Consider the following 25,422-nt stretch of genomic DNA (forward strand, 5'->3'; position numbering starts at 1 on the left):
TGAGAAGACAAAGCTGCAAGCTCAGCAAAGATTCACACTTGGTGTCCTCAGCATGAAAAATGTGAATGGAGTTTTCAAACTTAGCAAGAAACTGGAAGAAGTTATCACTGGACACTGTTGTCAGCAGTGTATTGTTTAACAGCAGACGGGTCCACAGAGAAGGAAGAATATGGTTGTGTTTTCCGTCTGATATTGTTGCTCTTGCTCAAGAATAGTTTTTTTTCACCTCGCAGAAGTTTGGCTGCCACCTGCAACACACTGAATGCATGACGTGTGCGTTACCTGTTGCTGCATGTCGTGATCTCATTTCCATATTAATGGATTAGAGCAGCCACGTTCCCTGCTGAGAAAAAAAACCCAACGGGAACAGAAACCGATTTCATTCTGCGACTTTTTAACTTTGTCTTTACAATAAATCAAACAGAGTGACGGATTCAGTCAAACAGACTAAAGCTCCACCATTAACTGGAATGACAAAAAAAACCATCTGATCAGAGACAAAAAAAAGCTGCAGTCAGTGATGACGATGATGAAGATGATTAGCGTTCATCATCTCTCCTCTGTCTCAGTGTGTGTGTCTGTGTGTCTCATTATGAACAAGGGTAAACAGAAAACCATCTGCCTGCTTTTTGGTTACAACTCATCACTTGTCGGACCTCCAAAACACTATATTGATGACCATTATTGAAGAGAAACTCATTGATTCAATGGTAGGACCTGCAGCCGCAGCACCGCGGCTGGCATGCAGCCGGTGTGGACACACACACACACACACACATGCACGCAACTAAACCATAGCTAAGCGGCATGCGAGAGGTAACGCACACGCCAGGCAGGCAGTGTTTTCCAGGCTTCAACACTGAGTCGGCTTGGGGGAAAACTGGTCAGACATGCCTGCAGTAAAGATACAGTATTATACACGAGAGAGGTCCACGAGCTGCAGGTATTTAGTACACTGTGTAAAAGGGAGGAGACGGTGAGAACAGGGTGAATGTTTAGGATGCTTTTTGGGAAAGGACGGTCATGATGAGCGTGTACAAATAATATCAGTCATTCCAGTAGACAGGATATGATATATAACTGGTACACTGGTGTGTAAACATACTCTCTCATCCAGGTTTAAGGAAACGTGGATGATCACTTTGCCACAGGACAGTTATATGATTAGAGGACAAACTTAAGAAGTGTTATACAGTGAACCCTCGCTATAACGCGGTTCACCTTTCACGGTCTCGCTGCTTCACGGATTTGCATCGTGCATTGAAATCACATTACGACTATATGTAACGTAGATATATTTAATGTCCAGTTCTATCTATTTCAATTGTAAAATAAAGGTTACTACTTCACGGATTTCGCCTATCACGGTTTCTATTTGGAACGTAACCCCCGCGAAAAACGAGGGTTCACTGTATTTGAATTTAAAAGGCACACTTGACTGACAGGCCCATTTCACTTCCTGCCGCAAACACCCACAAGGTGACCCTCGCTTTTCTTCTGGAAGTGGACTGCATCATTAGTGAGGAGCAACACGTTCACTATTGCCGTGTTTATGCTCCATTTCTCTCCACAGCGACACTTCTCAGTCTTTGCCCTGTCGTTTCCCGGAGCCGAGGCCCTGAGCACCATCTACACCTCCATCGTGTCTCAGCATCTGAAGGGAGAGGGCTTCAGCGCAGCGCTGCAGAAGAGCTGCCCCGGCCTGGTCCAGTTAGCCCTGGCCCTGCACCAGCGCGTCTCCTCCACCTTCCTCCCCACCGCAGTCAAGTTCCACTACATCTTTAACCTGCGGGACCTCTCCAACATCTTCCAGGTGAGCGATAGATAGCACGTATACTGGCATGACTCCATTTTCTCAAAGTGAAACGCCAGTAGTTCCGTCAAAAAAGTTTATTTTTTCACGTCACCCCTTTTTCTTTTTCCAACAAGGAGTTGGATTATTTTACCTTGTTTCTGCAGCTCTGCTACCCATGTGAGAACAGCCGGGCTTCTTTCACTAATTTCTCATCTAAATGATTATTGATTTAAGAACTGGGTCTGAAAGCAAGAAATAAGTCTGAAATTAGTGTGTCAGAAAATAGAATGGATTTGCACTTCCACGGGTGTTAGTGATGATTTAATGTATTTAAATGAATATAATATCTGAGCACGAAGGCTGTCGGGGGAAAAGCTTTTGGGGCAATATTTCTGTCAGAATCCTCCACGGTTTCATGGAGGGCAGGCGCTCTCATTTAACACACTCGGTTGTATAATTAATGCTTCAAACCACTCAGCTATAGGAACTTCAATTTTCAGAATTCCATGTAGGAGTTTACTAAGAGAGTGCTGAGTTCGTATATAAGAAAGCGTACTATGTAGAGAATACACAGGAGGGACTCTAATTCATGTTCACTTCTTTAAAGCTGCAATAATCTGCAGGCAACAGATCAAATGTATAATGTAAAAGGAATCACTTATTGTTTGAACTCACAAGCACAACTCACAAATAAGGCAGGTTAGTTCAAACCAAAACCTGCTGCTGTGCTAAATATGCAGGCAAACAGGAAGACAATCAAAGCAGGTTGGTGGAAACGGCAGCACTCAGCTTTTTAGCATTTTTTTCTCAGCAGCTTTCTTTCTTTTTTCTTTTTTTGCATTTGTATTTGCATTAGCACCTGTTTGGTGTTTCCTGTCTCCAAACGAATGTGTTTCGAGTGATATGAAAGGAAACTGCTCAGATTAATTCTAACTGCAGAAGTTGGGCTAAATTTTGTGGTCTAATTTTTGGCTCACACGCACACATCTTTCATTCCTGTTTTCTTCATTTCTTTTTTCATTGTTCTATACATATTTTCTTCTTCTGCACTTTTTAAGATAACTAAGTGAAATTCTTAACTCTTGAACTGGAGCTCTGCAGAAACATCAATACTGATGTGTGCACACCAGCAGGAATGTTCTGTGTTCACCTGCCTCTGATTTGAGAGGCTGTGCATAGTTCCACAGTGAAATGGCACAGCAGTGATAACTTCATGATTTATCTAAATCTTCTAATACCGTACTGGGATTTAGTTGTAAATGACCTGTGTGATTTTCTAAAGGCGAACTAGTGATCGTAATATTATTTGAAAATATAAAGACTGTTGTAGAGCTGGGCTTTAAAGCCCCTTTTTAAACATTATCATTATATTAAGCCCCAATGTTGTTTATATTTAACAGGATATAGAATGAGATAATACCATCTATATCCATATAGTTTAATGTTGTGTTTAGAGTTTGCTTCTCTCCTCTCTCACACTCTCCATGCGAACCCACAGAGCTGGTTGGTGGTAAACTATGGGCTTCTGCTCAGGGCTATGTGCTCTTCAGGCTGTTACCCAGAACCCTCTCTTTCCAGTAGCTGCCGGGGGGAGAGAAGAAGATGTAGTGCCTCGGCTTACAACAGCAAATGATTTGGCTTTCATAGTGATGAATCGAGGTTTCGATTCCCCGTACCCACTATCAAATTCACTGCATGTACGACTATCACTAAAGGTGGCAGAAAAAATAACTGAACATAAGAAACTCAGAGCAGGAGAGTGAGAAGGAGAAATAGAAGCCATCACCAACTGCTAAGCTAACGTAGTTCACAGATTCAAATAACTTGAAAATAACTGTTGCATGAGCAAGAAAGTCGCCAAAAGAAGCAGAGAGCTGTGAGTGTTTGAGCAGAACTAGTGTGAGTTTAAATATCCACCGGGTAACTACGAGTAACAAAGAATAAAGTAAATTGACAGCTACCAGTAACACAGAACCTGCGTCAAAGTTTATTTCATTTGTATTTGATATTTATATTAGACCATTTTTCTTGTACTTGGATATTTCCTAACAAGGAGAGAAACCCTGTCTTTGCATTTCATTTTTGATTCATAAAAAGTGCGCGTGACATCTCGCTTACAAAATCGCCATCAGTATAAAACATCGAGTGAAAATTAGAGTCAGGATCGACCAGAATAAGCCAGTTTGAAAAGGTATGTTCTGAGGATGGATTTGAAGGTATTTAGAGAGTCAATGTTCCGGATGTCTTGTGGGAGAGTTTCAGAGTCGAGGGGAAGCTCGGCTGAAGGCTCTAAACCTTGTGGTAGTCAGGCGGGTACGGGGGTGTAGTCAGAAGAACGGAGGAGGAGGATCTGAGAGGACAGGAGGGTGTGCAGATGTGAAGGAGATCAGAGAAATACGGAGGTGCTTGGTTATGAAGAGCTTTGAAGGTGAGAAGCAAAATATTGAGATCAATAGGGTGTTTAACAGGAAGCCGGTGAAGCTGCTGGAGAATGTGGGTGATACTTTCGATGGAAGGGACTCAGGGCTTTACTCCAAACCTTTTCCCAGGGAGTACATGTATCCCAAATTGGAGCACATAAAGATGTTTAGGAGCACAGTGAGATTTTTTTTTTTTTTAACAACAATTAATTACTATTGTAGGCATATGTATGCAGGTTGAGATTTGGCACCGAGTGAACCACATGCAACCTGCAATGTGGGTGAAAAAAAATTAAAAAAAATCCACATTACGACTTTAGCCCACATATTGTTAAAGCAGCCCATCTGATTGGGGGTTAAATGGTCCCAAATATACAGGATATGGCTACCTGTATACTGTAAGTCAGGTACAGGAAGTGTTACTATCAACCCCCCCCCCCCCGGACCCACCACCTCCCCACCCCTTCAAATAGATCGGTCCATCTATTTCATGTCAGCATGTACTGACTGTTAATGCAGCTAACACAGCTGAAATTGAGAATTGTAAATTAGATGAACTATCCCATCCATTCATTGTTCAGCCTGGGATTTTACTGTTTATTCAGTTTTAGCTTTCTCTTGCTTTATTGAATTAACAGAGCAAATAATGCAACCCGTGGTAACATCATACATTTATTAATCAGAGCACTCACATAAGAACGTAGCACTAGCAAAGCGTGGAATATGTTTTGAATTTATAACCAGTTCACTGTCAAAATCAACAGGAGGCGGTACGCAGAAACAGGAGCGATGGAACAAGTATTCTGACTCTTTATTTAAGTAAATCTCCCAAAATAGCAATGTAAAAATTATCCTCTGTAAGTAAAAGTCCTGCATTAATAATAGAAGTGAAAGTACTCACTTCTTCCCACCTGAAAGTATTTTAAATGTTTTGGGAGATTTTGGATCTTTTGAACATTTATTGAAATAAAACCATAAGAACTTACAGTTTACAGTTGAGAATGAAATCACTGTTTGTTGGAGCTGTTAACAACTCATAGTCATCTGAAATGAACCATTATCTTTCCCTAACCAGGCATTTTTTTGTGTGCCTGAACTTAACCAGGGGCGCTAATTTAGTCACCACTCTTGGTTGTATTTGAGGGTAAGAACAAACAAACTATATGGACGTATGGGCTGAAGGACTTGTAGATGTGTTTACATACGTGCACTAAGGGACACACTGTCTTGCATTCAGACGTTATGTTACGTTTTTTAACAAAAGATTACGGTCGGTTGTAGTCTTGTCACAGCAGAGCCCTCGGGTTCTTGTGATGATGTGGGCATCTGAATTGTGGTCACGTTATAGTTTTTGGAAGATCTTGAGAAGGAAGACCAGTGTGAGGTACTTGGAGGCTCTCAATAATCCAAACACGTCTTTGTTTGAACGCCTCAAGGGAAACAGCTACACACCACGTTGCAGAGAGGCTTGGCAGACTTCGTATTCACTAGCCAACCTTAAAGTATCATCACAACTTAATTTACATATCACAGCTACGAGATGGCAACAAGACCACTCTATTACAACCAGAGAGGAGAGAGTTGCAATAATTGATAGAGGATGTAATCAGGGCATGTTTGAGGATGGCGGTGCTGCTAGATGCAATAGCCGGTAAAGATGATTGATATTCCTGTGGGAGCATGACTGACTGATGTTATTGATGTGTGCTTTGAAAGATAATGTGCTGTCAATGATGACACAGACTTTTAACTGTGGGTGAGGAGGAACTATGGAATAATCTATAGTCAGAGAACATTTTTCAGGTTAGGCCAAAGTAGATTTAGTCCCTGCTAGTGAAACCTCTGTTTGAGAAAAGTATCAGAGAACCAACATTTTATTTTCTGTCGGCAGTTGGAAAAGGACGAGGGTGACAGTTGGATTAGGCTTGTTTGAGCTTGGTGGGAAGGAGCTGGGTGTCATCTACGTAGCGGTGGAACTGAATACCGAATTACCTGAACATATAGCCAAAGGGTAAATGATAAGTAGGAAGGCACCGCAGACAGAATTGGTTTGTTTATGTCCATGTTGTGGTTGTATCCACATAGATTCTTTAACTAGGAGTCTGCAGGTAGAGGTCCTAAGAGGTTGGACTACGTGCTTTGAGCCAAATGTCAAAATCAGCATGCTAACATGCTCGCATTGACATGCTTGACATTTAACAGAAATTGCAGGGAACATGAACCCAACGGTGATTAACTTCAGAGGGAAATGGGTTTGCTGTAAAGGCACGAACATACAAAACAAAGGACACAATCAGTAAGCAATCCTAAACGTAGCCTGCACATGATGGACACCAACAACACCACACACTATTCAGACCAGTCCTGCAGTGATCATACAGGACAGGACATGTGCTACTATGGTGCAAGAACTGTAGTGTCATTGATATCTACAGCTGAGGGTGACCTGATGGCGGCGCTAGAGGAAAGATTAAGCAACCAGAGTTAATACACTTCATCCTGTGAGGGGCATGAATGTTTGATCCAAGTTTGACCGATAGGATGATAAACCATGAGGACTTTGCAGACTTTTCTTGTAGTGCCACCATTTTGAAGGGATTATTTGTGTTACATTCAATTGTTCACACTAAATTGGTGATAGATGTAGTTAAGTGGTTAAACCCTACAAACACACCTGGCAAATCACCGCATAATGTGAGTGTGATTGTCAGTCGTCAGCCATCGGAAAGGACGTTTTAGACACTGTTAGACCGTCCGATAAGTTCTTCATTTTAAGGATAATGAGGCATTTGTAGCAAGTTGGAGCCTTCTGCACTTAAAGATTAAAGCCAACTTACCATCCCAAAGCTCGAGCCCTGACAACCTGAAGATTTACCTTCCAGCCCCTTGATCACACACATCTCTGCCTTCAAACAGTGGGTAATTTAGCTGTAGCGAAACACTTTGAAGCTCGTGTTTGAAGGGGCCATTCTGCCTTTTTTGTCAAAGTCTTTATGTTTTTTTAATTGGTCTGTACAGTAAGACTGGACATCCAATAACCACGGAGAAGAAACAATGTCAAAGCTTTCTTGCTGTTCCTCTCTCCACCAGTAGAGAGGCTGAAAAGAAAGCCAGAAGAGGGACTCCTGGAGCTCGTTTGAAGTTTACCTTCCAAACTTATTCAGTTCCTGCCGCTAACGCCTCCGGACAGGTGGGAAGAAGTGAGCAGCCTCTCAGCTCCCCCCCCCCCCCCCCCCCGTCATCCCCCATCCCCCATCGTACCTCTGCTGCTCTTTTGCACCTTCAGAAGTGGGAAAGTATTTGACATGACAGCACAAACTGCTGTAGTGAAGAAATTTCCCCTCGGGGATTAATAAAGTGTATAAAAAATATAAAAAATAAAAAACGCTGATTCTAATTTCAAGCGCAAGGCCTAAATGTTTGTCAGTTAGTGTTTTCTGGCTTGACGTTTCAGATGTTTGCCTCAGCTGAAATAATTGGGAGACTTTTTGTGCTTCACTTTGTGTTGTTTTTTTTTGTTTTTTTTAATAAGCTTTGGAAATTGGAGATGCAGCCAAAGGAAACCGTCTCATTATGATCAACTCTAATGAGCGAAAAAGCTGAGCACAGAGGCTCCGTGTGAGCCTGCAGCAGTCCTTGTTAAGGTGGTTTTAGATGTGACAAAAGAAACGTGTCCAGAAAACACTCAAGATTGTATCTTGAGAGTATTGTTGCAGCCATTTGCTTACATCTTGCTCAGGTCAGGGAGTTTTGTTGAAGCCTTAGTGGGATTTTTCTCCAACACTTTCTTGACTTTGTCCTTTACCCCTTGCTAACTTTATACATTACTCCATCTCTCCACTTCTTACTCTCTGTCTCCATAAATGTCTACTTCCTCTGAGCATTCGGGCTGATCATTATGCCCAGTGGATGTTAAATTAGACATGCTCTAAGTGAAGTACAGTAGCGAAATTCCACTAATAGGGCAAGACAAACAATTTGGCGTCCGACTGGGAGCGTTGTCAAAGAGCTCTGTTTGCCAATGTTCGTTCTCTGCCATGACCAGCGGGCATATCCGTGGGCCTGTCTTCTCCACGTCAGCCTAAATGAGCTCCTTGAGGCTCAAGAGGCGAGGGAGGAGATGGGGGAAAGATGGACGGAGTGAACGCGGAGGACAGAGACAAGGGAGAGAAAGAAAGAGAGTACATGAGAGTCACGTGCAAAGAGACTAAAGCCAAACTGTACTGACTGCACAATATGTCTGCATGATGTTCAGTGGATAGTCAGCAGGGTGCATTTGTTAGCGGGGGAAGCATTGTTTGGGGCTCAGAGCAGCTGTCAGGCCAAGCGGAGAGTGTGCTTGCTTGCAGACAGCCTGACAGACAGAAAGGCAGACAGATACATACCGACACTCAGAACTCTCAAATCCCTCTCCTCTGGCTTTAACAAAGCAATGAAAGATCAGGGACAGAGAGGATGAAATAGTCTGCCAAAGTCAGCTGGATGGAAGGAAAACAAAGTTCTGTCTCTTCTCAGTTTGTTCACGCTTTGCCGTTTGTTCGATTGCTACGGCGAACAGCTAAGCCTGCGAGTATTACAGTTATATAAAGTTTAGGGTGCCATATGGTGTTTTGTTTTTCTCAGTCACACTTGTACACAATAAATGTGGGGAGTCATGATTGACACCATTAAGCAATGAAATGATGTAGAAAGATATATTAAAAAAGGGAATACATCATTCACACACTCGTGGAAAACATCTCTGTTGTACTTCTAGTGGTGGCGATAATTTCTGGTTCCCTTTGAATCCTCTTGGACACACACATCCTCCCAGATATCCCCACACACAGCACACCTCCCACCTGCACCATTACACAGTGGATTTAGCAGCCAATTGTCACATTCAGTGGGCTCAGATATGAAAGCAGATCGGATTCAGCTGGCTTTACCCCCAGAGATGATTCTGTTGATTAGAATAAGTTCTGGGGCTGGAAACACACAACATCTGCTTGCCTCTGCCTCCTGGGTGACAGTGCGCAGAAGGGAACAAACAGCGCCCGGGCACCTCTCCAAACCCTTCCTCATCCTATACGGCACCTGTTTATGTGATGCACCGAGATAGTTCTGCCTGGCTGCCTCTTCAGTGTCCTCACAGGGAAGCTGTCACGTCACACGGGCCTCCTTGAGAGATACATTAACCATCAATCAGCCACTAAATGCTTATCTGCTCATTGTCATGATTTTCTGTTTAAATTAAGAGGAAGATGAAGAGATGCATGAAACACAAACTGAAAAACAAATCTATCTGCAGTAATGCCGACCAGGCCGTTTGATGGATGTTGTTCAGTCACTTCTTTGGTCCCAACTGAAATGTCTTCATGTTCCCCAGAGGATGAATCATTTCCTCGAGCACCATGGTTAACAATGTTAGTGTATTGACAACTATGGATAGATATTTGTGGTGCCCAGAAGATTATTATTTTTTTCTATTTACATTTTTATTTGGAACAAAACTGGAACAAATCATCTTGTAAAGCATGTTAACATGATGTTCCCATTTTAACGTGAGGGTGAGAAGGGAAAAGAATAAAGTAAAAACAACTTAAAAAGTCCACACTGTGTCAATAGTACATCAATTATAATAAAAGTATAAAAATACAAAAATACAAACAGTGAACAGAAGAGTAGCTAAAACAACATTTTGCATGATGTAAAATCTGTTCTAAATGAGGATGCATCATAAACCCACGATTTCCAACATCCTTCAAACTTTTCTTGTTCAAGTCTTAAAACAAAAGTTAGTTTCTCCATTAGAGAAATATCATGGATCACAATAATCCAGTCCTCAACTGTGGGAATGAATGTTGTCATCCATTTTCTCATGAGAGTTTTCTTATTTGTTATCAGCAAAATAATGAATTTAGATTTATTTTCAGGACCCTGGGCAGCGTCTAGTCTTTTATATAGATACAATGTCTTAAAACAGAATGGAATTGTTGCATTTAATACCTTTTTCATAATAGTTTTATTTGTAGAATTTTTCCACAGCTATTGATGGATTGCCATGATATTGGGTAGATTATCTGATTTTGTTGATCCCTCTAATTTGTCTGGAACGGTTTTCTGAAGGACAAATCTCCCTTGTGAATTTACATAAATGCCTGTAACTATTAAAAGTTAACTTTCTATTTGATTTTCATTTATATTATGCATTTTATTTGTTGCTGACTCGTCTTATCACATGCAGAAAAACTACTTCATGAGAAAAAGGGAGAGCATGAGGTCTCGTCTGATCCTCCATTCAGTAGTGTGTAAAAATAATCATGGTCATAAATGTCACCTGATCAAATCACAACATTGTTTAATCAAATTTACCAACATATAGGTTAATGACAGCAGCTGCCCTTTTTATCAGAAAGTAGAATACATGCCGTGGACATTCAGACACTGAGATAAAAGAAAAGCGCCTCCATTATTTTCTGAGTTCCTCTGACACACCTACGAACAGCTTGTCCACTCAATATCCATTGATTTGTCCTCAGTGACAACGCTGTATTTTCCTCCTTGGTGTGGCGTAAATGGTTCAAATCAGCCTCTGGAATGAAACTCTTTAAGTCTGATTCGCCCCCCTCTCTGCCCAGGGCATTCTCTTCTGTACCGGCGAGTGTCTGAAAGCCCCTCCGGACCTGCTGAATGTCTACCTGCACGAGTCCAGCCGGGTCTACAGAGACAAGCTGGTGGAGGATCAGGACATCCAGGTCTTTGATAAGCTGCAGGCGGACACAGTGAAAAAGTTCTACGAGGTGAGAGTTTTTACAAAGTTCAGCGGAGGAGGACAAGTGGGAGGCTGGAGGCTGGAGGGGGGGTAGAAGAGGAGGGGAAATCATTACGCTGCCTGCTCTGTGTCTGGACCTGGACATCAGTGGCCAACACAGCGAGAAGAAAGAGGAAAGGAGAAAAAGGAATGTTTTAAGGGGGGGGAGAGAGGCGTAGGCCCAGGAGAGAGGGCTGCAGAGAATATTAATCAGGGTGGTGTGGGGGTCCGGCTGTCAGGGTCTGCGCTGTCAGCCCGGCAAATTGGAAAACATTTTAATGGTTTTTCTGTCCACTGCTCCCTCACTACCCTCTCCGGCTCGATCACATGCACACTAGTCATGGCACAATGAAGAACCTGACAAGTATGTGTGTACACTCGCCAGCAGAAAGAGGAGACGAGAGAGAAGAATCCTGCCCGCTCTTACAAGATATTCTTCACAGCTCGCACCTAATGTAAACTTATGACAATTTGCCCCTGTGCCACAGAGCAATATGCAGCATGTTTTATTTTTATTTTTTGCATGCAAACAAGAAAATCTTGAGAGTTTTGCACTGAGAAGCATGATCACCTCACCTACTGCAGATTTGTGTTTTTAGAGAAAAGCTGCCTCCCTAAGAGACGCACAAAATCTCTCCAGTGAAACATTGGGGGCCTAACAGTTACCAGGGTGAAAATGAACTAGGTCACCCTCTGCGCAGCTGTGATATTCAGCTTTGTCCCTGTCCAGACTGTTTAAGCTTAACACTAATGTTATGCTGACAGGGGTGGTGTGTGGCTCTGTATGTTTACCCCTGCAATGTGTGTGTGTGTGTGTGTGTGTGTGTGTGTGCGTGTGCGTGTGCGTGTGCGTGTGCGTGTGCGTGTGTGTGTGTGTGTGTGTGTGCGTGTGCATGTGCGTGTGCGTGTGCATCTCTCCCTCAGGACGTGGAGGAGACTCTGGAGCAGACCAGGCACATAAACCTGTACTGCCACTTTGCCCGTGGGCTCGGGGAGGCCAGGTACATGGCTGCAGAGTCGTGGAGCAGCCTTAATAAAACCCTGCTGGAGGTGCTGGACGGCTACAACGAGGTCAACGCCACCCTAAACCTCGTGCTGTTTGAGGACGCCATGGCTCACATGTGAGTGGAAGTTTGATTCTGTGGGGAGAGTGCAGAGAGAGGAAGGAAAAATAGTGTTTTTTTGTAAGTTTCTTTATTGTCTGTCAAAGAAATTAACAGGCATCGCAGTTATTTTAGGATTAACAGTTCCATTTTAAAGACTGTCTGAGGCAGAGACAGGAAAATCATGCAGTGTACATCATGACACCCTAACAAAAATGCAGAGTAGAGATTCAATCAGAAAATGTCTTTGGATCTGAAGATTGGGATCAAATGGGTCTGTCTTTGTTTTAAAATGAAAGAAACCGATATAATTTGGGGAAACTTAGCCTGTTGATCCCCTGATCTGTTAAAGGTTAAGGTTGATGATGTTCTTTAATGGTTTCTTATTGTCAACAAATACCAAATCCACTGAATCTACTCACATGTGTTCTCTATGTATCTAAAACCTGATGCTTCTTATTTCTCTGTGTCATAAAGCCCAACAAATTATGAAAAGCACATTAGTGAGCCTTTTTGTGACAGTGGGCGACATGTTCCTTCATTCCCATGAAAGCAAACACTATAGTTTATTTGGACCCAATCCCACATACAGTGCCACAAATGCTCAACACCATGGATTAACCCACACATGGAAGTCGTCCCTGACACATTCCTTATTTAGGAAATCATTGGGAATAAAAGTACATTTGTCTGGAGTAGGAACTAACGGGGTTTGATCTGAGAGGCCGAGTAGGAAACAGGCAAATTAATAGGGACTTTGGTCTTTTAATGGAATTTGTTGATATGAAAAGTAGAGAACAAAGCCAAGGGATATGAACAAACCTACTAAAGTCTCACAGTGGCTTTAAGAACATCAGAGATAATGTGCTGTCAAACTAAAAGCGTCTAATTTCCAGTAAAGGAAGGTAATGGGTGTATTGTGGAAGAAGTTATGTCTGCTTACTTGATGTTCTAAAGATAAACCTGGTGACAGCAGAAGATTTTTATTCTTTTATGATTCTACAAAGTAATTTAGAAAAAACAAAACACCACCAGGTTTTTGTTTTGAAAAGGTCATTCCTTTTATCTCTTCCATGCTCGTCTACTGAGATCACTGAAAACAGTGTTTTCTAAAATGTTGGCATGGAGCAGAATTATCTAATAGACAGATTCAGTATCAGGTCCTCATTATTTCATGGGTAAGATGAGTAATTAACATACGTTTCTTGGAGAACAGGGAAGTGCTTACACTCACAAATGTAGCTTCAGAGACTGTTCCTAGTTATATTGTAACTGTGATACCATGTCAATTCTTTGTATGTGAAATATTGAGGTCATATTGATAGTCATGGGAAATTTTGTCTGAATTTAAATATTTAAAGGAATTCGTGATTTTAGGTCAAGGGGCTGAGATAGTTTTAAATGTATCGTAGTGAAAGCACTGATTAATGTTGAGGTGTCAGTTTAAATATAATTGCTGAAAGCATGTACAACCTCATTTGTGAAAAAGCTGGGACGCTGTGTAAAATGTAAATAAAAACAAATTGCAATAATTTACAAATCTCACATAACTATATTTAATTGCAAATAGAGCAAATACAAATTATCAAGTGTTGAAATGGAGAAATGTTATTGTTTTTTGTAAAACATGTGCTTATTTCAAATTTGATGCCAGCAACACATCTTAAAAAAGTTGTGACAGGGTCATGTTTACCACTGTTTTGCATCACTTCTCTTTACAACACTCTGTAAACATTTGGGACCTGAGGAGACCCGTTTCTGGAGTTTTGGAAGTGAAATGTTGTCTTATTATTACCTAAGATATAATTTTAGCTGCTCAACAGTCCAGGGTCTCCTCTGTCATACTTTTCCTTTTAATAATGCACCAAATTGTTTAAATTGGAAACAGGTCTGCACTGCAGGCAGGCCAATTTAGCACCCAGACTCTTATACTAGAGAGCAATGCAGTTGAAATACGTGCAGAATCCAGTTTAGCATTTTTTTGCTGAAATAAGCAAGGACTTCCCTGAAAAAAGAGGTTGTCTGGATGGCAGCACAACATAACAATGCTCCAAAACCTGTGTATATTGTTTAGCATTAATGGTTCCTTCGCAGATGTGCAAGCTACCCATACAATGTGCAATAATGCATCCCTGTACCATCACAGATGCTATTTTTTTTACTGAGCACTGATCAAAATCTGGATGGTCCCTGTCCTCCTTAACCTGGAGGATGCAGCATCCATGATTTCCAAAAAGAATCTCAAATTTGTATTTGCCATCAAATTCAAAATGAGCACATATCTTTCAGAAAACAATACAAATGTTCTATTCCAACACTTGATATGTTCTCTTTGGTCTATTTACAATTAAATATGGGTTAATGAGATTTGCAAAGCATTGCATTTTGTTTGTATTTCCATTTTACACAGCGTCCCAACTTTTTCGGTAACGGGGTTGTAAATTATTTGTTTAGGTCTTGAAGGAAGTTTATATAGTCTGTTAAAGCAGGTGAATTAACGTTTGAAAAGTAAGAGCTGAAAGCAGTCAAATTTGTATCTGAATATGTGCACAGCTGAAGGGGTTATGATATGACAGTTGACCTGTATGAAAGCAATTAAAGTAATCGAGATGAAAGCAGTTGATCGTTCATTTTAACAGGAAGAGATTTGAATTGAAATATCAGTTAAGTTTAATTTACATTTAAAGCTTTAGAGATTAAAGTAACTGTCAAATGAACAAAGATTAAAGCAGCTGAGGAAGATGAACTGTAAACAATTACTGTTGAAATAAAAAAAAACACTCACAGTCACACTGTAAGTAAGAGCCCTTAAAATAGTTAAATCAATACTTGAAGATACAAGATGAAAGCACTTAACTGTTAGCCAAAATATAAAAGATAAAAACAGCTGAAGTTCCAGTCAATGTCAGCTGATGTCCCAGTGGAAGAGATAAAAGCAGTTGAAATGTCATTTAAAACGTAAATATTTTGAGTTGAAAATGTCAGGTGAGTTAAATTTACATTTGAAAGTTTCAAAATGAAATCAACTGAGAAGTGTAGAAAAGCAGAACAGAAGATGAAAGCAGCTGATATGTCAATGTCTAGGATATCTAAATGTCAGCTAATGTGTAAGCACCGATTTAATCAAATTATTTTTTATTCATATATAGCACCAAATCCCAACATAACTCATACCAGAACACTTAAGTTAGTAAGGGTGAGATCTTACAATCTTCGAGAGGTTCTCCAGCAGTCTCTGCCTATAGCAGCATAACTAATGGATGGTTCAGGGTCACCTGAGCCAGCCCTAACTATAAATTTTGTCAGGAAGGAAAGTTTTGAGCCTAATCTGAATAATAGAGAGGGTGTCTGATGGTGTCTGCCTCCTCAACCGAATCTGAGGACCTGTTTCTACAGTCGACGGACCTGGAAGCTGATGGCGCTGCCTCCTTCTGTGCTTTTAGAAATTCTAGGAACCATAAGTAAGCCTGCACTCTGAGATTGAAGCATTCTTCTGGGTTAATATTAGTAATATTAGTTAATAGTTATTATTAGTAGTTAATTATTAGTTAATATTAATATTAGTATTGTGAGGTCTTTAAAATATAATGGAACCTGGTCAATAAGGCCTTTTTATGTGAGGAGATTTTTAAATTCTGTTCTTGATGGCTTAGATTATAGAGCATTTGAGGTCAGTGGTTGGGCACAACAATGAACCCCAAGTTGCTCCTTGTACCCAGCAAGTACCTTGCATGGCAGCTCTGTCGCCATTGGTGTGTGACTGTTTGAGTTTATGGGAGGCAAAAATTGTCGGCAAAATAAGGTGCTAATAAGTTCAGACCATTGACCATTTTATAGAGAGACAATGAAGAGAAACTGATTCAGGAGAAATAGGATATTCTTGCTAAATCTCATATACTGTCACTACACTGGATCAAATGGATTAACTAGAGGCTTATCACAGAGTTAATGCGACATGCTGATAATAAGGAATTTCAGTTTCCAATAGGTAACTAATGCAGCATCATTTTGAGAAGGATGATCCTTATTTTAACAATATTGTGCCAGTTAAAGAAGGCTGTTCAAAGGACTTGCTTTATGTGGGAGTTTAAGAACCCATCCTGGTCCAAAATAATTCTGCAGTTCTTCAGTTCTACTGGAGGCCAAGACAATGTCATATAGAGTAGCTATATGGTTACATAGTTTATGTGGTATTTTTTGGCCAAATACAAAAACTTTCATCTGACTTTATGCATTAATATAGTTGCGTGTCATCTGCATAGAGGTGGAAGGGTATCTTGTATTTTCTAAAAAAATGCTGTCTAGTGGGAAGCGTGGATAAGTAGTCTTGAAAAACAGCGGTCAAGTACAGAACAATGCGGAACTTCATGACTAACTGTTTTGCGCTTTGACTAGCCAACACTGACATGAATAAATTGGAATATATCTGATGAATAGGATTAAAAACAGCTGAGTGCAGTTCCTTTAATCCCAATGAGATGTTCCAGTCACTTCAATAAAATGTTGTGATCAGTGGTGTCAAATCCAGCCCTAAGATCTAGCAGGAAATGTATAGAGTCAGGCAATGACAAGATCATCGGTAACTTTCAGCAGTGCTGCTTCTATGATGCATTCTAAATCCTGACTGAAACTCATCATCAAACCATTTCTGTGCAGATGGTCACATTATTGATTTGCAACAGCTTTTTCAAGGATTTTAGAAATCCGGCCAGGTTTGATATCGGGCTACAGTTTTCTCAAAGACATTAATCAAGAGTAGGCTCTTTAAGTAGATGTTTACCTCAAAGGTGTTGGATACAGATAGATTGATCACATTTGATATGTAACTGTTTAGTAAGGGTAAAACCTCCTTGAGCAGTCGAGTTGGGATGGGATATAAAAGACATGTCATTGTTAAAGATGAAACAGTTGTTGAAGTTAGCTCACAATCAACAGAAGACAAGTAGTCTGAATATAGATCAGGTCTTAAAGATGTTTCTAAAGCCAATGTACATGACAAAAACGTGTGACAGCTGTAGGAAGGATGTCATTAATATTTCCCCTGGTACTTACAATTTTATTTTTGAAGCTCATAAAGACATTACCATTAAGAACTAACGTTTTACAAGGCACAACAGAGCTGTGACTTTTTGTCAGGCTTACTACAGTGCTGAAAAGAAATCTGGGGTTGTTCTTGTTTTCGTCTATTAATCATTAATAATGTGGTTTTGGCATTATATATGATTTTTATATGTAAAACACTGCCTTTCCAGGCTAGGTGAAATTCTTCTAAATTAATCTTTATATGGGTTTTCTTCCCCTATCTTTTATAATGAAATCATTTTATCTATTTAAAATGAAGAGACAAGAGGAACACTCATCTTGTTTTATTGAAGGCATAAAGATTCCCAGGAGCACCGTACAATTTAATCTGATACATCTCAATGAAACTGTGTGGCGGGGACGCCGGTGACGGGCAGTATTAAAGCAGAGAGAGGAGGCAACAGAAACTATCGCTGTTTGTTTGTCTGCTGCTGTTTGTCGTATGAGTCAGAGATATTTTTCATCGGCTTTTTCTTCCTCTACCTTTTATCTCACCCTTCCGCTGATTCCTCCTTCACACCTCTCATTCCTCCCTCCCCCGACTGTCTGCTCCTTCACATGTAGCTGCCGTATAAACCGAATCCTGGAGTCTCCACGGGGTAACGCACTGCTGGTCGGAGTGGGCGGCAGCGGCAAGCAGAGTCTGACCCGACTGGCTGCCTTCATCTCCAATCTGGAGGTTTTCCAGATCACCTTGAGAAAAGGCTACAGTATCACTGACCTAAAGGTTTGAAGTGGATTACTCACCACACATACCACGCTGGAAAAACATCCATCTGATGAAGTAAATTAGTCTCATATTAGGTCTGAAAAATGGTATTACATGCATACGGTTCTGCCAGCCAACTGAGGCTTACCTGTAAGTTTTAATTTTAAACATGGAGGTGTATGTAAGTGGGAATCCACACAGTAACCGTGCAGCAACACAGGTCTCAGGCATGTATCACTGCAAAATAACAAATCTCTGGCCCTCTAACAGCCCAATCTCATTATGTGTGTCACTCTCCCACTCCAACTCTTTCTCTCTCCCTGTTCACCCAGAGTGACCTGGCATCCCTCTACATCAAAGCTGGCGTGAAGAATATTGGCACCGTGTTCCTAATGACTGACGCCCAAGTGGCAGACGAGAAGTTTCTCGTTCTGGTCAATGATCTGTTGGCATCGGGTAACAGCAGGCTTTGCTAATTACTGTGTCATGTTTTGCAAGAGAGAAATGCCTTTGCTTTGCCATGGCAGCAAATCATTGCGTTGCCATTTCTGCACCATTATTCATCAGCCACTAGACCTCATTGTGAGGAATTGCAAGGAAGGCAAGAGACTCACATTGAGATTTGTACTTGACATTTTAAGGGTGCAACCCGTAATACAATGAATGGAGATCATTTCCTGTGAATACAAAATTATTGCAAAGTGATCCATGTGTACTAATGTTTGCTGCAATAATGTGGCATTTAGTGTAAATGAAAGTAATATCACTTTATATATCAACAACGCTACACTCAAAAATCAACAGTGAAGAACGATCATTTATGCATGTTAGAATTTTGAAATATTCTCCATTTTACAATTTCTTTAGTGTGGATGTACTGCTGTAGAGACAGCCCTGACCAATTCAGCGCTCCAGGCTAGATTTTAGCTGGTGCCCCTTGAATCCCAGCCAATTTCACCACCAATCACTGTGTTCATGGGGAAGGTGTCTGGAGGTGGCCCAGGATGCGCAGGGGTGGAATAAAAATATATCATCTGAAGAGAGGATTAGATGTGACCATTAGGTGTTACATTATATAAATAAAAAAGCTGCTGATGGTGAAATCCAGCCAGTAGTAGCATCATTATAGGCTCCAGGAAACACAGTCAAGTTGTTGTGGGCTGCTTTGTAATATTCCAAATCTATCATTAACTTTGAAAACTGCAAACTCAAAACTCACAATAAGAGTATAGTATGCAATTATGAAACAACAATTGTAAAATGAAGCGTTAAAGTAATTTTCTTTGTTCACACTTGTGTTGACCAATTACCTAGGAACTATAATGTTATGTCCTGAAGCATGAGGGGCGGCACAGTGGTGCAGTGGTTAGCATTGTCGCCTCACAGCAAGAAGGTTCCGGGTTCGAATCCTGTCCTGGGCCTTTCTGTGCGGAGTTTGCGTGTTCTCCCTGTGCTTGCGTGGGTTCTCTCCGGGTTCTCCGGCTTCCTCCCATCACCCAAAAACATGCACCTCAGGTTCGTTGGCGCCGCGGTCGTGGCAGCCTGTTGCAGCAGCTCCCCTCGGGATGCTGCTGTAGCGAAAGAATTAGTCTGAGAACTAATAACACCCATACTGTTTGACACAAAACATCTGTGGTGGTTTAGAACAGTGCACTGAAACACAATCGCATTATCTCAGGGCATGCTGGGAAATTCTAGCTTCTTCCCCAACACACTGTAATGTGCTAATCAGGGTTTTATGGGGGTGTTAACTCCGTAACATTTGTACAAAAGATCATCAATTAGTCCCTCTTGTTTTCTCACCCTCGCACTTATTAGATGTATCTTCTGAGGAGCGATATAACTGTGATTTCTTCCCTTCCCAATTTCAATTTCCCAGAATGCCCTCATCTTTTGTAACCTAAAAGGATAAAGCACCCGAGGTGATATAGTTCTAACTGTCAAGTTATAATATGTCCATGCCACATAATGTAAATTACTCTGAAGCTGCAGGGAGTAGCACAAGCCTTCGTCACACATTAGATAAAACAAATTATGCCAGTATGACAGCATATATAATTCAACAGAGAAATTGGCACAAAATAAGAAATAAAAACATAGCCGGCGGGTAAGCCTTGTGCCCACACTGACACGTGATCCTGCTGGCCCCACAGGCTGTGATATCAGCCTGTGGGGTTGAAACAGTTGAAACACCGCTAAGGCTCCCTAATGTCTGCCCGGTTACAGTTAGCCTGGTTGCTCACTCCTGAATTGCTTCACTTCGCTACAATCTTTCCAGGTCTTGTGCTCACTGATAAAAAACATTGTTTACTCTGTTCAATCTCATGCTGTCATCTTGTGTTGAAACAGAAAGAAGCTAATATGAGCTGAAACAACATGACAGAATGATCTGAATATCTGCTAGTTTGGTTCAGAGATTACACCAGAGAAGAACTAGGCCAACCCAGAGGAGCATTCAGGAAACATTAGGTCAAAAAAAATGAGCACTTCAGCTCAAACATCTGAATTTAGATCAGGCAAGATACTAATAATCTTAAGGTGCTGTACATTAACATGTACTTTCCTTGGTCTGCTCAACTTTGCATCTGTGAGGCTGTGACTTGAAGTAGATATTTGCATCAGCATAAGTCCTCTGCATGAACTCCTGCTGCCACCCCCTCTATTAACACACCCACATTTGATACCAAAGTCTCAGTCCTGAGTGTCAGTTCAGATCCTAACAAGATAACAAAGTTCTCCAGAGTTCTCGTGCAAGTTTAGCTCACTAACAGAAAAAAAAAAAAAAAACACACACACATTGACACCTGCCTGCAGTAATGTGATTAATTTTATTAATTCAAGGGGAGATTCCTGACCTGTTCCCAGACGACGAGGTGGAGAACATCATTGGCAGTGTGAGGCCAGAGGTCCGCGGCTCGGGATTGATGGATACGAGGGAAAACTGCTGGAAGTTCTTCATCGACCGCGTTCGCAGGCAGCTCAAGGTGAAGCAATCAGGAAGTCATGCAAGCACCAGACAAAGAGCTGCATGTTCTTTGTTGCTGTAATTTTGCTGGCAATCATCCAGAAGAAAGTTGCTCTCAGTGGCTCTCTTCAGGGGATAGTTTGCCATTAATCTTTCTCACAGAGCTGCGTCAGTATTTGAACTGCATCCTCTCATAATATAGCAATAGCTTGCAGTCTCACACTCTAATTTACTATTCCAAAATACAAAAAAACTCTCCTACCTGGATAAACATCTGGCTTTATGATACGCCTCTCCCTGGGCAACTTTCTTTCCTGACATTTTCAGATGAACTTGATTACACTGGGAGGCGGTGGACGTCGTTATAAATCACCGGCGTGAGCAGAAAAGCCGCCGTTTTGTTGCAGATAATTTCGCCAACGCGCTGCCGCTTCGTTCCCCCCCGGGGAAGGAGAGATTCCAGAGGGTTTGCTTATCCTGCTATTATTACAGTGTGCCCCGCATCCTCAGCCCCCATCTCACTCGCAGCCTCCGTGGGTTGGAGAGTGGATAAATAAGGAAGACGGTCTCATGGACACAGGCTTATAAAGAGTGGATTTCTAACCATTTCGGTTTCTGTCTCAAAATTGTCTGTCTGGATGGAAAGGGAACTTTCTCCCAAATGTCCACATATCTCATTCATAAAATCTGCATGGAATTTGCTAAGTATGTGTCTCTGCATGTAACACTACGTTGAGTCTCATTTTACAACCTGGGCCAAAATTTAACCGCATTATTTATTTTATTATTGATATAACTTGGTGCAGAAAATGCTTTGGGTTCATTGTTTTCTGACCTGAGAGTGTGGTATGAGGGGTAATATGAGGAAGGGGCCTCAGGGCTTGCTCTTTATTGTGTAGTGACCCTTTCTTGCTCCAGGGCCGAAATGTGCTGCATCTGTATGCTGTGGCTGCATCCTGTTCTATTTGCATTGCAGCTTCATCACAGCCTGTAAAAGTTCAAATTATCATTTGAATATTTGTATTACTGGTTCTGTACCTGCTTCATCACTTAATATTTTACTCTACAAGATAGTAGGAAACAGTAAAAAAAAAAAAAAAAAAGGCGATTCAAATTTCCCGAATTTATATTCTGTTTATTTTGTAATTACATATTATTGAAGCAGCAAATATTCACATGAGTTGTTAGGGTGAGTACATTTCAGCAATCTTTGCTATTTTTCTATGAACGTACTCTATTGATAGCTCATCATTTTTACTAGGTCAAATATCCAGTGAAATAATTTTAAGAATTAGAGCTGTTCAGAAACTACAGCACTTTACCCCTGTCAATTACTGCATGCTGCATACTACGTTATGTTTAGTTTGCATTTGTATTTCTGGAATAGTTTTCTGTATTAATGAAAGGAAAATCATAGTCTCTATGCTCCTTCACAGACTTCTGAGGAGATTTGACATAAACAGTAAAACTAGTTATATTGCCGGGCGGCACAGTGGTGGAGTGGTTTGCAAGAAGATTCTGGGTTCGTCCAAAAGACATGCATGATGATTCTGAAAAATTGCACTATATGTGAATGAGAGCGTGAATGGTCTTTGTTTCTGTCTGTCTATGTGTTGGCCCTGTGATGGACTGGCGACCTGTCCAGGGTGTACTCTGCCTTCGCCTGAAGTGAGCTGCGATAGGCTCCAGCACCCCTGTGACCCTGTTCAGGATAAAGTGGGTTTGGATAATGGATGGATGGATAATTGTGCTGCACAAAGACAAAGCCATTACTGATTGAATATCTGTATATATAGGTGTTTAGTGTATATACAGTGAATATATCAGAAATATAGAAAAGTGCAAAGGTGTACCTGGTGGGCACCAGCACTCAAACTATAGATTACTTTATATCTGCTGTTTTAACAGTGAAAAACCATCTTTGTGTACACATCACCACAGAACCCAAAGCTGGATGGGCCTAAATGTGTCAAAGCCATGTTCCGTGTACTCTGGGAATTAAAATAAAATCGTATTATTTCAGTTGATATGATATTTATTTTCCAAAATAAATTTGATTTAAAGAACCACAGAGAAGATAAGTGTGAAAAATAGATCTATATAGTTTTCCAGGTTAGAGTGGTGGGTAAAATATGCTTTAATGAATGCTTGTGTAGTCTAATCCTCAGATAGGGGAAAGAAAGAAGCCCCGGAGCTCACGAGTAGGTTAAGCTGGCCCTGCATAGGAGCCACGGATTTGTTGCTTAGATCTTTTACATTAAATGTAGTTTAATCTTCAGTGTGTAAATGAAATGTCACAATGTGTGAGATAAGTGTGCAGCTTTTTCCCTTCTCCAGAGTTGATTATGATCTGAAGAGTCTTTGGGTGTGCCTTCTGCGTGTTTGTTTCTTCAGTCTAATGGTTGAGCATCTGGCTGAGCTTCTCAACAAGCCAGATGTTAGTCTCCAACAGTGAGAATCAGTCTGACGTAGCCCACAGCTCAACACACTCCTTCAACTCACATGCTTGCTGGTGGCTTTATTTGCTTAATGATGTAGCTGCAGATAATTAATTTGCGGTTCTTCATTCCCCCTCTTGACCATGAAGGAGTGCTAATCAGAGCTGGAGTTCCCTGATTTTCTTTCCTCAGTCTGACTGTGACTGCAGTAGCACTCAAAGAGAAAAGAAAATGACTATGATCTGCCGTATCTGATTTTATACTCAATTCTGCTCGACCTTGGTGTGCGCGTCTGTCTGTGTTGCAGGTGGCTCTGTGTTTCTCTCCAGTGGGCAGTAAACTGAGAGTTCGCAGCAGGAAGTTCCCCGCGGTGGTCAACTGCACCGCGATCGACTGGTTCCACGAGTGGCCACAGGAAGCGCTGGAGTCTGTCAGCTTTAGGTTCCTCCAGGAGGTGGAGAATATCGAAGTGAGAGCACTTCATACCTTTACATACACACACAGGGATGAAGGTACCCACAAAAATAATGTTCACTCTCTGAAAATATAATTCCTAATGTCAGCCACCGTGACACCGTGAATGTGATACTAATTTTAAAAGCAGACTGGAGGCCCTGAAAAATTACATTCCGAGCCCACGCCTCAGGAAATATTTCTCTCCTGCTAAATCTGCACAGTCATCTGCTTTTAATGTCAAGTAATCACGTGTGTGACTTGTAATTCTTGCAGCCCCAAGTGAAGGAGTCGGTCAGTAAGTTCATGGCTTACGTCCACATGAGTGTCAATCAAACATCCAGGGAGTACCTGGCCGTAGAGCGACGCTACAACTACACCACCCCCAAGTCTTTCCTGGAGCAGATCAAGCTGTACCGCAGTCTGCTGGGCCAGAAGAGCAAAGACCTCGCCACCAAGATGGAACGGCTGGAGAACGGCCTGCAGAAGCTTAACAGCACATCTGCTCAGGTACGCACCTTAAAGTCCCTCTTTACTCTTAAATATGTTCTGGTCAATAACATGTCTTGCATGTTTGACCTTCATTGCACCTCAGTTTGGCACTAATAGACTGTTTTCAAATTCATGTGCTGACAGTGGAAAGTTTTTTATGAGTGTGAACCTGGGGCAGGATTTGTGACATCATAACAAAGACTCTTAAGGAGCAACTTACAAAAGTGCGATGTGGAAACTTGAAGTCTCCATTGTACAAACACTCAGTTTTTCAGTATTCTGGGAGACATCCCGTATCCAGTAGTTAAACTTTTGGAATGAAAAACATTTGCATGAATTCAACTATTAAGCTTTTTTCACGTCAAACACAAATTATTTTTCAAACCAGAGTTTTGTATTATTCTTTGCCAAAAAAAATGCCAACAATCTTTCACGTCTTTTCCCCAGGTTTTATACAAAACATCCCCCATTTTAGTTTCAATGCCCAAAACAACACGGTATCTTTTCTTTGATATGTACGAACTAGCCTGTCTCCACATGCTTCCTTTAGTAGCGGTTCTGGGTTGATGTTCATATTTCATGATCTCCATCAACAGAGACAGTTTACCATGGAAAAAGCTTGTTCTTGACTTAAGAACCAATACTTCACAAATAAATCTCATCACAAGGCTTTTTCAGTCATTGTTAGAATTAAAATGTTACCTCAGCATCTATCTATCTATCTATCTATCTATCTATCTATCTATCTATCTATCTATCTATCTATCTATCTATCTATCTATCTATCTATCTATCTATCTATCTATCTATCTATCTATCTATCTATCTATCTATCTATCTATCTATCTATCTATCTATCTATCTATCTGTCTGTCTGTCTGTCTGTCTGTCTGTCTGTCTGTCTGTCTGTCTGTCTGTCTGTCTGTCTGTCTGTCTGTCTGTCTGTCTGTCTGTCTGTCTGTCGGTCGGTCGGTCGGTCGGTCGGTCGGTCGGTCGGTCGGTCGGTCGGTCGGTCGGTCTGTCTGTCTGTCTGTCTGTCTGTCTGTCTGTCTGCCTGCCTGTCTGTCTGTCTGTCTGTCTGTCTGTCTGTCTACCGATCGATCTATTAGTATTATCTATTAAAATCACGGTGTTTCTCAAGTTCATGGACTTTGCAGTTAATTATATCCATT

At 41.2% G+C, this 25,422-nt stretch overlaps 1 protein-coding gene across 1 annotated transcript in view; it reads left to right on the plus strand.

The window, feature by feature from the left end:
• The window catches only part of dnah9 (dynein, axonemal, heavy chain 9), a 155,282-nt gene that overhangs the window by 69,922 nt on the left and 59,938 nt on the right, over positions 1-25,422 (plus strand). Inside the window, 8 exon segments of the mRNA XM_069708821.1 lie at positions 1,574-1,813; positions 10,836-10,997; positions 11,933-12,129; positions 17,758-17,920; positions 18,235-18,358; positions 20,744-20,886; positions 23,613-23,774; positions 24,035-24,268. Coding sequence (XP_069564922.1) covers positions 1,574-1,813; positions 10,836-10,997; positions 11,933-12,129; positions 17,758-17,920; positions 18,235-18,358; positions 20,744-20,886; positions 23,613-23,774; positions 24,035-24,268 — 1,425 coding nt within the window.

Source organism: Brachyistius frenatus, unplaced genomic scaffold (genome assembly GCF_029030835.1).
Source record: "Brachyistius frenatus isolate BFR_SWC_R1_liver_20210118 unplaced genomic scaffold, ASM2903083v1 Contig_78, whole genome shotgun sequence".
NCBI lineage: Eukaryota > Metazoa > Chordata > Actinopteri > Embiotocidae > Brachyistius > Brachyistius frenatus.